Source organism: Sinocyclocheilus anshuiensis, unplaced genomic scaffold (genome assembly GCF_001515605.1).
Source record: "Sinocyclocheilus anshuiensis isolate Anshui unplaced genomic scaffold, SAMN03320099.WGS_v1.1 scaffold1545, whole genome shotgun sequence".
NCBI lineage: Eukaryota > Metazoa > Chordata > Actinopteri > Cypriniformes > Cyprinidae > Sinocyclocheilus > Sinocyclocheilus anshuiensis.
The window spans coordinates 164,150-178,025 of record NW_015539933.1 but is presented as its reverse complement, the minus strand read 5'-3'; the positions used below and the strand labels follow the sequence as shown (position 1 = coordinate 178,025).

General features: G+C 39.5%; 1 protein-coding gene and 1 long non-coding RNA gene across 2 annotated transcripts in view; one reads left to right on the top strand and one right to left on the bottom strand.

The window, feature by feature from the left end:
* Positions 1–12,843, bottom strand: part of LOC107686907 (netrin receptor UNC5D-like) — a 224,141-nt gene extending 211,298 nt beyond the window's left edge. The window contains exon 1 of the mRNA XM_016484053.1: positions 12,394–12,843. Coding sequence (XP_016339539.1) covers positions 12,394–12,484 — 91 coding nt within the window. The 5' untranslated portion in view covers positions 12,485–12,843. The remainder of the gene's footprint in view (positions 1–12,393) is intronic.
* Positions 12,682–13,876, top strand: part of LOC107686908 (uncharacterized) — a 5,358-nt gene continuing 4,163 nt past the window's right edge. The window contains exons 1-2 of the long non-coding RNA XR_001634079.1: positions 12,682–12,762; positions 12,856–12,918. This is a non-coding gene — a long non-coding RNA (uncharacterized LOC107686908). The remainder of the gene's footprint in view (positions 12,763–12,855; positions 12,919–13,876) is intronic.

Below are 13,876 nucleotides of genomic sequence, written 5' to 3'. Positions count from 1 at the left end.
TGATTAAAATAAATCATTGTGAATAATGACTTAAAATAATAACAATAATAATATAGTAATAACAATAACAATAACAACAATCGATAATAAAAATAATCACAATGATAATAATCATTGTGTTGCGATCAATCATTGTAGATTTTAGTTGAGCATTTTGTTGTAGAGGAGGCTTAGCAGTCGTTTAATTTCTCCCACATCACTAATGGAAAGTAGTTCCTGAGCGGATGAAGAGGGCGTCTGCTGTGACAGTACCTGGGCATAGCTGCGTGTCTGCTGGGATCGGCCTTCAGTGTAGAGCTGACTCTCCTGCTGTCTGTGAGACCATCCTGAAGTCCTGGGTTGTCTGTGAAGGTCTCGTGGTGGTCTTGAGCGAGATGACGGTCCAGATGGCTCGAACGGCTGCATTCTCACATTTCTTTTTGCTCCTTCATAGCTGGTTGTTGGGAAGCGTCCAAGGGCAACATCTTTGATAGCTTTGGCAAAAATCCTGACTCCATCCTGATTCAGGTGGAGCCAGTCATACAGGTGCCATGGTCTTACAGAGCTGTGATGGACTCAGTGCACGTTGGGCAGACTGGAGCAGGAGTGACGGACCTCTTCGTTGATCTGATCGATCACAGAGGGTGGGACGTCGAGCCGTGGGAGCAAGGTGGAGACCAGTACACGTGAAGTGGGGAATGTCTGTGAGGCTTTCTCTGCCATCTCATGCATTGCCTTGGCTGTACCTTCATTTAATCTATGGAGGTCATTCGTACCTGTATGAATGATAATACACTGCGGGCTGCCGAGATCATCATTAGTGAGCAGTTCATGAACGCGTTCTGTGTTTCTGCAGTGGAGCGCTAGAACTCGCTGTCTGGGGAAGAGTTTCTTGGGTTCAATGTTCTTTCCAATGGAGTCCATCAGAAGAAGTAAAGAGGCCTGAGTCGCTGGTGTCCTGTGTGATGTCGGCGGTGTGTGAGTGTGCTCCTTCACTGAGTCTGCAGGTACAGAGCTGTGTGACGGCGGGGGTGTGTGATTGTGCTTCTTCACTGAGTCTGCAGGTGCAGAGCTGTGTGATGTCGCTTCATGATGGAGCCGCAGGTTACTCTCAGTGCAGCTGTCTTTGGGAGATTCGCTTTCCTTGTTTTTAAGCTGTAAAGACATTGCAGTCTGTTCTTTCAGCTTTTCTTTTAAGTCATGGATGTTTTTCTCAAACTTTCTTTCTCTTTGTATTGAGTCCTCTTTCATTTTTGACATTTCAGCCTTAAGTTTCATGTTGATGTTGTGCAAATCCTTAATTTCAGCCTTGAGATTATTGATGGTGAATTCATCTGGGCGGCTCAGGATTAGCTGCTTTAATTCTGACACCTCCATCTCTAGAAGAGCCATTTTCTGGGGAAGATACTGGAGATAACTGTGAGTGTGTTTGGCCTGCTCAGTCATCGGTTCATCAGATGGGGCCGGAGATGTGCTGACTGGAGAGTAGGGCAGCACTTCATTCTCATCTTCAGATTCCTCTTTAACACTGCAAACTGTTTCCTCCTCAACTGTCTGCTTTAAAAGGGGAAATGATTTTTCAAAATCTTGGAGACTAGCTTCATTCCCTTGAATTAAGACCGTTCCACTGTTGTACAGATTGATGGTTTGGAAATGTGAGGAGTGGTCAGCTGATTCAAAAATGCAGATCTGACTTCCTTTACAGATTCCCTTCTTCTTAGTGTAGTGGAAATATTTACTAATAACACTTTTCCATATGAGGTTCCTCTCTGTATAGAAGATCAAGTTTGTCCTCTTTTCTTGAGATGTCATATCAACATAAAGAGATTCGGGGTGTTCATGTAACTGTGTCTGTTTAAATGCTTTTCTTTTGTCTCCTTTAATGTCTGCAGGATAAACGATCTCCATGGCAACCGCTGAATGCGTCCGTTATTGACAGTTGAGATTTATATGATGCTAGTAATTGTTGATAATAAAATAATGAATATCTCTTTGGTTTTGAGACTTTAGTCTTTGCAACTTCAGGGATCTTATCTATGCACAATCAGCTTGTAACACTCCAAAGAGAAAGGAAAACTTGAAATCGCATCATATGACCCCTTTAACAGACCATCCAAGGTCACAGTGGCCTCGGGTGATGCAGGTGTGCTGTTTAGAAATGTAAAGAGTAAACTAAACACGAACGTCTCTTCCTGCATTCGGTTTCCTTTGAAGCATGCTACTGATGAAACCCCCTCTCCCTCTTGCGTGCACACCGACTTAGAGCTCTTACCAATCTGACAGCTGCGCAGAACAGAGTGAGCTACTACCGATGGCTATTTGACATGGAAGGCAACCTCATCACTCAGTTGTAAAAACTCTTATAAAATATGCATGATGAGCACTGCGGTGATACAGCCAGGTAGCCTGGGTACAACACTCAAAGAGCAGACTTCTGGCATAGAGAGAGAGAGAGAGAGGTTATAATTATTATTGTTATTATTATTATTAATGGTGACAGAAATAATGCTAAATGAACATTAAATTTTGTTAAATATATATATATATATATATATATATATATATATATATATACACACACACACACACACACACAATAATACACAGAGAGAGAAGCCAAGGGCTAAGTAAAAAGGCAGAACTGTGTAAATGTTACAATTCCTAAGGCTTTTTCATTCCCTTGTCTGCCTTGATAATATACATCCAAGTATAGATCCACAGTGTGGCTCCAGAGCTTTCTGAAGGCTAATTAGTTTATGGGGCATGACCTTTGACCTTGCACTGTTGAAACGATGCTATAGAAATGCACTCTAAACAATAATCATTGGCAAATTCCTTGGAGCACTTATATGAATAGATACAACACATCTGAAGCACACGAATAGCACACTTACTATACATATGAAGCATGATTAGGCAGCATTCATGTTGTTTCATGGATGGTGAGATTGCAATCACTTGTGTCATTTTCAAGCTGCATTATCTGATGTTGCAGAAAGGGTGAGAGAGATGAGGAATTGTGGGTAATGATTAGTGAGTCAAGTGGTAGCTTTTTTCCTCTTTCAATGTCATCCTGTACCTTTGATTTCTATCATTTCTGTTGCAGTGCATTTTTGTGAGTTAAAAAGTGGCCTTTAAAGGTTTTCAATTTCTTCGCATTGCCAGAAAACACTCACATGCCGTCAATGCGTGCGCAGTCAGGTGACACGGGAAACAAAGATTATGATGGTGGTCTCTTAGCATTAGCATGCACATTCCCAATTTCACTTCTGAATGAATAGTAATTTGCTCTCATTTGCATGTAAATCGCAGAACGGAATGGAATTATATGAGGGAGCGGAAGGAACAGCTATAGCTGGAGACTGCACATTTTCTCGACGAGAGAGACCCCGGCAGGCTGCGACTCACCTCTCTTTCGCTAATTGGAAAATAAAAGACTGCATTGACCTCTGGCGCATCGGCCACAGTGAGCCGCCCCGTCTCAGGGTCGTCATTTTCATTTGTTAAAGCCAGATTATCATACTGCAGCCGTTCGGCGCCTCAATGTGTGACCATGAAGATTTTCTTTATCCGCTTGGGTTTTCTCTCCTACAGGTCATAAGTGTGTAAGAGAGAGCCGAAATGTGTGAAAAAAGGGCAGGACAGAGGGGAAACGTGAAGACAGAACAGAAAGTTTTAGAAAGTGGGATATTAAAGTATAATATGTGTGCGGAGACAGACGGAACAATGGGAGGACAGAAAGTGAGACCTTGAGAGAAAGAAAGAGATGTAAATCGTGAGTGTGTGTATGTATGGTATGAAAGAGGAAGAGAGTATCACCTGGAACAGTGAGGAGCAGGAACAAGTATATGTGATGTCAACCACTTAGTCCTGTTGAATCACACTTTAGGTGCGGGTCATTCAGGGGACTCAGCACTGCAGGAAGTTGTGCTAACTGTTTAAAGTGCTACAGCTCAGGTTGGGGGGAGGGGGGATGGCACAGAAATGCATCTGAGGCGGCATACAACCCTAAAAAAATACATTAAGAAAGACTACAGTGAGGCACAGAAGCATATGCATTCATACTAGAACCACCTGTGGGATGACATGCTCAAAATGTGACTGCATGGGGACACATAAAGCAACTGTATGTAAGGTTTTTACCTTGAAATATCAGTTTCAAAATCATTCTGATGGTACACTGACTTCTTATAAGGCGAATGGTTTCTGTTTCTTTCCCACAGTTCCCTTCAAATGTCTGTTCTGGGATTATGCAAGTTTGGTGAGCAGGTACAAAATTCAGCAAAAAGGGTGGATTGCTTTGCGTCAGCAACAAATGCATGTGTACAGCTATCCAGTGTAATTTCAACAGTAAATTCCACTCACTCCAAAGTCATAAAAATACACAAAACTTTATACAGTTGTCTTAACTTGACAGAACAAGACAATTAATGTTTTAGCATAAGCTAAAAGATAATGCAAGCAGCTAAGATAGTAGTAACACATCAGTTAAGTCAATGATACATCATTTTACATACAAACGTTATGCACATTTATTTACCAATTTAGTTATTAAAAATCAATACATTTTCATTAAAATAAAAATCAAGCTTTATTTTTAATATTATTTAAGTAACTGGCTGATGTAAAAATTGTACAATGTTTTTTCTAAAAAAAATTCTAATGACCACAACATTGATATTCATTGTGAGATTTACTAAAGATTACATTTGATGTTTAATATTATTAAAAATTATTATTGTTTTTAAAGACTAACTTTACAACTTTTGGGCATTAGATGATGGCAAAGGTAATCTAACTGCAAAAACATGGGAAAATGAGAATGCACAATTTATTATCCAATAGTCACCAATGTCGGTAAGTACATAACAAAATACATAAATGGTACCAATATATCATATTTCCTTAGTTTAAGATATATCCCACATTAGCTAGTTTGTGCCCTGCCTACCTATCAACTGATTCAATCAGACTGAAAATATAACACAAGAGGATATTTCTTGATAGCCTGCTGAAAATTTTAATTCCAAACAAACATCTACAGGAGAAAAAAATGCTGTGCGCAAAGAGCATTTTTCTCTACTATACTCAAATGAGTTTGAGAAGACAATGTGCTTCTGAGAAACATTTGCAATGCCACAGTGGGAGGCAACCTGAAATCTAATGCAGAATATACTTTAAACCTACACTGAAGTTAAAAGGGCTGTAAAGAAAATTAACTACTTTTCATTGAGAGGAAAAACCGTGTACGAGAGAAGAAATTGTCTGTTTCTAGCTGGCTCTGCACTGTGAGTGTGAGTGTTTTTCACAAAACACCTGGTTTGTGCGGCTCTCCGGCTCTTTTACAAGCAGTGAGTCACAGAAGCGTGAAGTTCCAGTAGATTTTTACACCGACACTGCTGACCATACATCAACATGCAGACGCAGCGAGCCTTTCACTGTACACGGCCTCTGTCTGTCTGTGTGTGTGTGTGTGTGTGTGTGTGTGTGTGTATGTGTGCGTGTGTATGTGTGCGTGTGTGTGAGAGAATGAAAAATACATGCACATAAGAACATGCCGCTCTCCTCCGCTGTTCACGGAACACAGAGCACATCCTATGAGTGGCCTCAAGAACATGTGTATGAAATGAGAAAGAAGATAGAACCATATTGTATAGTGACACACTCATTATTTAAAGCAAGGCTATAGTTGCTGAAATTCTGAAGGCTAGAAATTCAAGTGTATGTGAGAATATGAGATCATGATGGTACAGCTGTGCTCATATGTTAACATTTGACTGGCAGAATCTGCAAAATATTTTGTATTATTTAGCATTGCGTTTTTCCTGTGCTGGATAATCTACATAACTGATATTTAAGCATATCCCAAAAGACATCTGTTGCCTCCTTTTATGATAGTTGTGTATGAGTGCCTTAGTTGTCCTGAGCAGCAAAGCTGGACCTCAGCATCACTGAGCCAGTGCGGTTGAGAGCTCAAACATGCAGAGCACACTGGGAAAAACCAAAGAACTTACAGTACCTGGAGGCTTTCTCTCAAAAACAGTGGGCAGATTCTCTGCTCAGTACTAATCTTGCACACAACTATCACAAAAAAACATCTTGTAGATTCTTATGAGCAGAACCATATATTTTTAGGGGTGTATTAATGTTTAACATGAGGATGAGAAATGTTTGAGGGAATTAATCTTACCAGCGCTTCTGACTGGCAAAACAAGCATGCATAACCCAACATCTAACCAGCATAAACCAACTTTTAACCAGCATCTTACCATTATAAACCAACATAAAGCAGCATCTAACAGCACAAACCAACCCCCAACTAGTAAACCTGCATTTAGCCAGCATACAAAATGTTCAAACAGCATAAACCTGCATTTAACCAGCATAAAAAGTGTATAACCTGCATTTAACCAGAATTAAAAAGTGTCTAGGCAGCATAAACCTGCATTTATTATTTATTAACCAGGCTGGATCGGCATGGAAATTAATTCTGGTCTAAACTGGTCTTGTCCATCATGAAGGCCATTTCTAGAGCATTAAAGTAATGGATATACTCCATGTTCAAGCTACAATATCTACAACTGTAAAAAAAAAAACAGTAACTGATGTATTCTTTACACAGTACTTTCAGCAATGTCACACCACAGTTTCGCATTTCAAAGACAATGCATAAGATTCATGCATGGGGAAAAAAGGACATGCTTGTTCAACTGTCTTGCTAGCTAGTTTTGCTTGCTCATGTCTCAGTGATCAATACTGCCCACGGGCCAATCAGAATACTGCTCAATGACAGTGCAGCCATCGCAACCACTGAGATTAAATTGCATTATATTTTATTACAGGCAACCTCTTACATCTCTGTCAATGTTGCAATTGATTATTAAAACATGAAATATTCATATTTGGGAGCGGTATCGATTTACATCAAAGAAACTTGTCGGATCATTTTTCAAATACAATGGCCAATAGCAGACAACTGTCACGGTGGGGTAATGAGGGGAGAATACATTAAACTAGTTTACAGTTGTGTGATTACTGCATAGAGGTTGATTCATGTTATCCATCAAACAGCCATTACTGTGTGCTTGTGCATTTGTGTGTGCTTGTGCATTTGTGTGAGTGCTTGTTAATTTGTCATTATTGCATTGCCAACTGTAAAAATACGAATCAGCAAGATTCTGATTGGGTCAGAATGCTTTAATGATTGAAGCCAAACATTAACTTTCAATTTTCTAAAGGCAAACAGGTCAATGGGGCTATATAAACAAAATATATTAGTTAAATGTATTAATAAAAAAAATACTATATATTGTTGTTGTTATTATTATTAGATGATGCAGAGTACATAAAGTTCCATAAAAACTTACCATCATGTACAATTTTTTAAACACAAAACAAGATTTTTTCTAATTATATGTATCAACTTTAATGCAATGATCACAATAACAAAAGCAGTCAAATGTCAAAAGAAATGTCAGAAGCATTCAAAATGTATAATTTAATTTAATTTAAGTGGAGATATATGTTCCAATACTCCATTTAAAGTCAAAGAAAAAAAGTTAAAAAAAAACACAATTTTATTACTAAATAACCTTTTTTTCCACAAAATCTGTAATTTTATTTCGCTGTTTGTATATTAAAACATTCTCAGACGTAGCAGAAAACAACTAGATCATGTTTGCATTTTCTTCTGTCTCTGACCATAGTTCTAACCTTATAATCAGGATTTGGCATATGATGCAGGGTGGTGTAGAAATAATAAAAAAGTGACATCTGAAAACTTCTTTCCCCTAATTTACTGCCTATGTATATTGTACTTATTTATAGTCTTTTTTTTCTTCTTTTTTTCCCCTCCTTTCTCATAAAAGAGAGTTCAGTTCTTCTTTATTTCGAGAAGAAAAAAAAAAACTACAAAAATAAGAAAACCACTACAGGAAGAGAAAGTAAGGAGCACCTAGGAGAAATGATAATATGGAGGATAGTCCAGAACATTTAGAGCACCTGAAGAGGTCTGTGTGCATGCTGAAAGGGTAAATAGAGTTAGGGCAGAAGAAGAGAAAGGAAAGCACTCATACTCGAGAGTTCACGGTTAATGGTGCGAGTTATGCCTTTGTGGTGAAACCCAGGGTCAGTGGAGGAAGGACAGCAATCTCCAAGGTTCTTAATTCAGCACTCGCTCAAAAGCACTCTGAGGAGACACAAATGAAGATGGAGAAACGGAAAACAAGGCCACTCAGGGAAGGAACTGTAGTGTGGGCACATGCCAGGAGAACTGAGTGGCAATACTTTCTACAAATATCCACATGGCTAAATGTAACAGCAAGGCAATGTAATGTTTTTGAGATGGCCATGTTTTATGCTTTCACAGTGAATTTGCTATTTTAGCCCATCAACCTCCCACAACCCAAGAGGGAAATAATGTTATTGGTATGTATCCAGGGCCTTTTTTGTCCATAAATAATGGAATTATTTAGCAGTTTTTCCTTCAATACTACCAACAAGCAGCACAGGTCACTGTGTCACCCTAGATGAGTCAGTTTCTGTAGAACAGTGAAACTGCAATGGACCTAAAAACATGAAGATACATTGTTATTTTGCTCCTCATATTTCCATTTTAGTGGCTTAATGTGAGGAATATTCCACATATGTGTCACCACATGGAGTCCTGAAGGAAAATCTTTAGGCATGCGAGATAAACAACAGATGGAAAATGTTCAGCTGAAGTAAAAGCTGTCAGAAGACACAAGATGTAGCAGTCAGTTAGGTTTTCTATACAGTGTTTGATTTGAATCACATCACTTTTGTCAACGCAGACCAAACTTCCAATTGGATAAGCCATGTAACAGCCAACATCAAATTTGGCACTGATTAAGAGTTCATTTTGGACCCTGTACTTTATGTACCCAAAACTTCTGGCTTAAGGACCCGCATTTAGATACACCTGCATAGTCTGACAGTATAGAGTGTTGGGATGAGCATCACCAAAAATACAACATCTAATTCCACCCCCAAGCACTCACAAGAAAATGATGCAAGCGAACACAAAAATCTCCAAACTCAGCCTCCCCCAGGATCTACCCCCGCTGCCCTCTTGTTATTGAAAATGCATGCGTTTACAAAGATCCTCCCTCCTTTTGACAAATTGATGAGTGCTTGAAAGATTAAACGTGACCTTTGTTGGGTTTTAGCGGTGAATGCTGCACATACGGATTATACAGCAAATCACAAACCTCTGAGGGAAATTACACATAAACACCTGTTCGCACATATGCATAAACACCGCACAGCAAAAAAAAGCTTCTTAGCCTTTACTGAAAAGCACAAAGGCTGGCGTTCCATGTTACAGCTATGGCAAATGACAAGAGGATTCCATCATCCTAGCAAGCATCTTCTGATCCAGATCTGCTCCTGGTCCCTGAGGATGAGCAGACCTGCATCTCTCTCGCTCTCATAAATACTCTCCACCAACCAGGTTCATGACAAGTTCTCACAACATGGACAGGCTCCAAACATTTCTCTGGGGACATCACTGATGCATTCTGGGAAATGTATGCCTTGTGGTTACAGTACGAGATACTTGTGGACACTGCAATGCATCAACGTTAACAGACATCTTGTGAGTAGTCTAATATTCTATTAATGAATATACTTATGTCATATTGATGCATAAAAAAAAACTGAGTCATGTCCCATGTTGCAGATTCACATCACGGTTCTCCTTCATACGTGCGTAGATGTCAAAAAGTGACTACTGTGAGTGAAAGTAGGTCTAACGATACCGAATGATAAATTAAACATTGCTTATGTTCAGATGGAATGCGCTGCCTTTATTCATAACTCATGCCATCAGAGAACCTCTCTGGAGACTTCAAAAGCTACTCGAGCTCATTATCATGTGCGCCTCTATCACTGAATCGGGCACAGTTACATCTCCATCTACTGCTGCCCAGGGCTACATTTCCATTCTGTGTCTCACATCAACTTTATGAAAACAAAACCTACAATACATTAAAGGAAAATTACATTTAACGCTCTGACCACAGGCAATGTGGCAAACGCTGTAATAGTTTGGGTTTGTTTATGGTTTTCAATAACAACTTCCTTCTGACAGGTGCAGAGCATTTCTGATGTGAAACAATAGATGATGTCAGCGCTTGAGGCGGTGTAAGTGAACATGACAGATGATTGGATATTTTAATGACACGGTTTCATTTGCATATTAATGAATTCTCCCAACGAACCAACAAAGCGATATCTCAGAGAGGAACGGATATATCTTATGCAATACCTTCTTAAGGTACCTTCTGCTGGTGAGGAGAACTCATTAATTATGAATGTTAGGCCGGTTTGAGCTGATTTCCATAGTTTAAGGAAAGAAGGAGGATCAAATCCCGAGGGCTAATTTGCTAATAGACTTGCAAATAGTTTATAATAAGGGACGATAGAATCAGGAGGTCAGATGTTGCGCAGCAGCAAACATCAGAGGACTTTTTATTGCATAGTGAGAAAGAGCATTCTATATCAATCGATTAACAAAATCTGATGCAGATTCATAATTGAAGACTTAACTTTAAGATTTAACACTTTAAGTGTCCCTTATCTTAATAAATCACCCAAATCAGCATATTAATGGATGATGAACTAAAATCACCATTTCACAGAAATAAACCCCGAGAGAAAACAGCTAAGACAATCTCTTAGCCAGCCTCTATGAACAGATACACAAAGCGGATCTCAAAAGTGGCCCTTAGGGGTGCCTCAGGTAATAACAGCACTCCTGACTGATAACAAGACCATCAACCTCAAATTGCCCACTCCACAGCATCAGGTTTCTTTTTAAATGCTTTACATTTCAGACACCACACATAATAGTGTAAAACACATAAAACACACTGGCAATTAACAAAATTCTAATTGGACACTTGTTTATAAACATCCAATTAATCTATCTTGGTTGAACATCTTAATGATAGTTATTGTATTCAGAGTCTCTGTGCCCTGCCCACCTCTTTGCTAAGCATCAATGACTCTTAACATAAGATAATTGCTGCCTTGCTTCTGCTTTCGCTTACATGCAACATTAATCTTTGATAAAAGTGCAGAATTTATCATTTAAAAAGGAAATCTATGGACACGACACCAACATGTTATTTTCAGTCACAATTTCAAATACAATGTTCATACAATGTAAAAACAATCCTGTTCAAAATACAGCAAAGAAAAAACTGGCAGCTGTTATCAGAATCTCTTCATTATGATATATTTTATAGTCTGCAATTGTAAATGTGTGTGTGTGTGTGTCTGATGTTTATCTGAAAGTGTAACAATGCAAACATGTTTTCTGTAAGGGGTAGGTTTAGGGTTAAGGGATAGAAAATATCGTTTGTTCAGTATAAAAGTAATAGAAGTATATGGAAAGTCCTCACAATTCACAAAAACAAATGTGTGTGTGTGTGTGTGTTTAATGCTAATATGCCAACCTACCTCAACAACTCAAATCTGCTTCATAACTTAAAATGTACTGTCAACCACAATAATAAAAAATAATACAAGAGATAAAATGTCACCTGATTAGTAAAATTCCCATGAACCACAGTGTTATTCACACAAAATACCACAAAATAGACACATATGACACTAAAATAATGATAACATCACTAAATAAATAAATACTAATGCTTAAAGCTCAAAGTGACTTCTTACTTCCAAATCTGTAATATTTTAAAGTAAAAGTACATTTAAAATACGGCGTACTTAAGTACGCACATAATTCACAGGTATTTTATGCAGCTGCTTGTAATTTAAGCAATAATAAATAAATAACGTGTACTCTGTAATTAAAAGTGTTACGCGATTTTCAATCAAGAACACGACGGCTGAAGAACAAGCGTCAGAATCTGATGGAAAGCCGCCTTTTGTGCCTGTTGCGCTGCGCACCTCATGGCACGCACGCTTGACATTCTCACTCCAATAAACACAAGCTTCATGCAAACTGAATTGATGACAAGGTTTCCAGTGGAGACTGCTGAGCATTTCATGTTTTTGCAGACATTTACAAAATACGTCGCGCGCAAATGTTTTTGTGCACTAGCACTCGCTTCTATCTATTGTCGCTTCTGCCTATTAAAGCGTTTGGCACAGTGACGGGATTGAAACGCATTACTTTTACATGCGTGTAGGTAGTTTTACGCGAATTAGCACCTACTACACATGCTTCATAGCAAAGCCCCACTGATAGTGGAACAGTCGTGCCTTGCATGGGAAAACCCTAATATACTGTCATTATTGAGCATCGCTCAGTGCATTCGTATTCATTCATACAGCGAAGATTCAGAGTCCACGAACTCTCCAAAACGGCTAAATGTGGGGGGAAAGTCTATCGTTAGGCTTGCGTAAACAGTTAAGTTCTCTTACCTCTAGCCATCGCATAGGGCAGCAGGAGAACCAGGACCGCAAGGAAGCCAAAGCAGGAGTACCGTCCCTTCTTCCCAAAGCGTCCCATCATTACTGCGCTTCTCTCCCGCGTCCCCAACTAAACCGGGGAGCCGCTCACATGTACCGCTCTCATGCATGTGCCGTGCGTTCCCATGACTTCAGTAACAGGTCCCTCCCGTAGCCATAAACCCGAAGTTCTGCGTGAATCTCTCTCATCCGCGCGCTGAGTGAGTGAGCTAATGAAGCCGCGCTGGCCAATAGCGGAGGGTGATTGAGGGCGGAGGGAGCGCAGCGGCTGTCCTTCACCCTGCTGCTCGGATGCGCTGCGAAGTGACCAGATGTGCCTGAGTAAGAGATGATACATGAGCATACATGTCAGATGTCGGCTAAATTCGAGATGACATATGAACAGCTGGTTGTGTTACACTGATTTCATCACAGATCGTGTCGGGTTCCTGGGGCCACTGGGATGAGAGCAACGCTGTGCACACCGGAGCAGAGGAGGTGGGGTCTCTCGTGCGTAATCTGCGTGGAAGAATGGATGTTTAATGAGCACGAGTGTTGTCGTACTTAAGTCTGTAAACAAGTAATTTGTGTCGAGTAATTTACATTTCAGACAGTAATTAGCCAGTTTGTATGTATGTTTGGTCTCCACATAGCCTATGAAAAATGTTTCAAATAAGCCAAACGTCAAGCTGTGTCATGCGGAAGAATGGATGTTGAAGTAACATCACTTGAGCGAGAGTGCTGTTGCACTTAAGTCCATAAACAAGTAACCGCTATCGAGTAATTTTCATTTCAGATAACAATTAACCAGTTCCTATAGTTTGTCTCTCTCCAACGAAGAAAAATGTTTCAAATAAGCCAAACCGCCCAGATAAATGTGTCGCACAGACTAAAAGCCGGTGTGGAATCCCTTTTGAGTGGAACAGACTCGGCGATTTCCCGTCCCTGCTTAGAGTACTGCAATCAGTGGATGTTATCCAGTCCAGGTTTTCCATCTCACTTCCCGCGCTCTACTGAGAGAAACCCACTACAAGCGATAGGAACACATTTCATTACACCAAATACACAAAATAATGTTCTTTTTAGCAACATCATATGACCTCTTTAAGAATGAGAAAACATTTGCTCTTCAATTTGAGTTGTCTGTTGTAGGGGTGTGCGATATATATCGTCTGCGATAATATCGTAATTGTTGTTTTAACAATGTGCGATTTGACATTATCAGTATTTTGCCAAAAAACAAACAAAACACTCCTACAAGAGTGCCTTGAAGTCTAGTAGAATAAACTAGTGCGCGCGCATTTAGAGTGTGTTCTTTCACTGCGTGATTTAGTCTGTTAAAATGCATTTAGAATGATCACAAAATTGAAGATATAGGGGCAGAAAATGTATATATTTATATCGATTCATATAATTAATCAATATCACACGAAGAGAGCCGTTTTTTCTTAAAAAT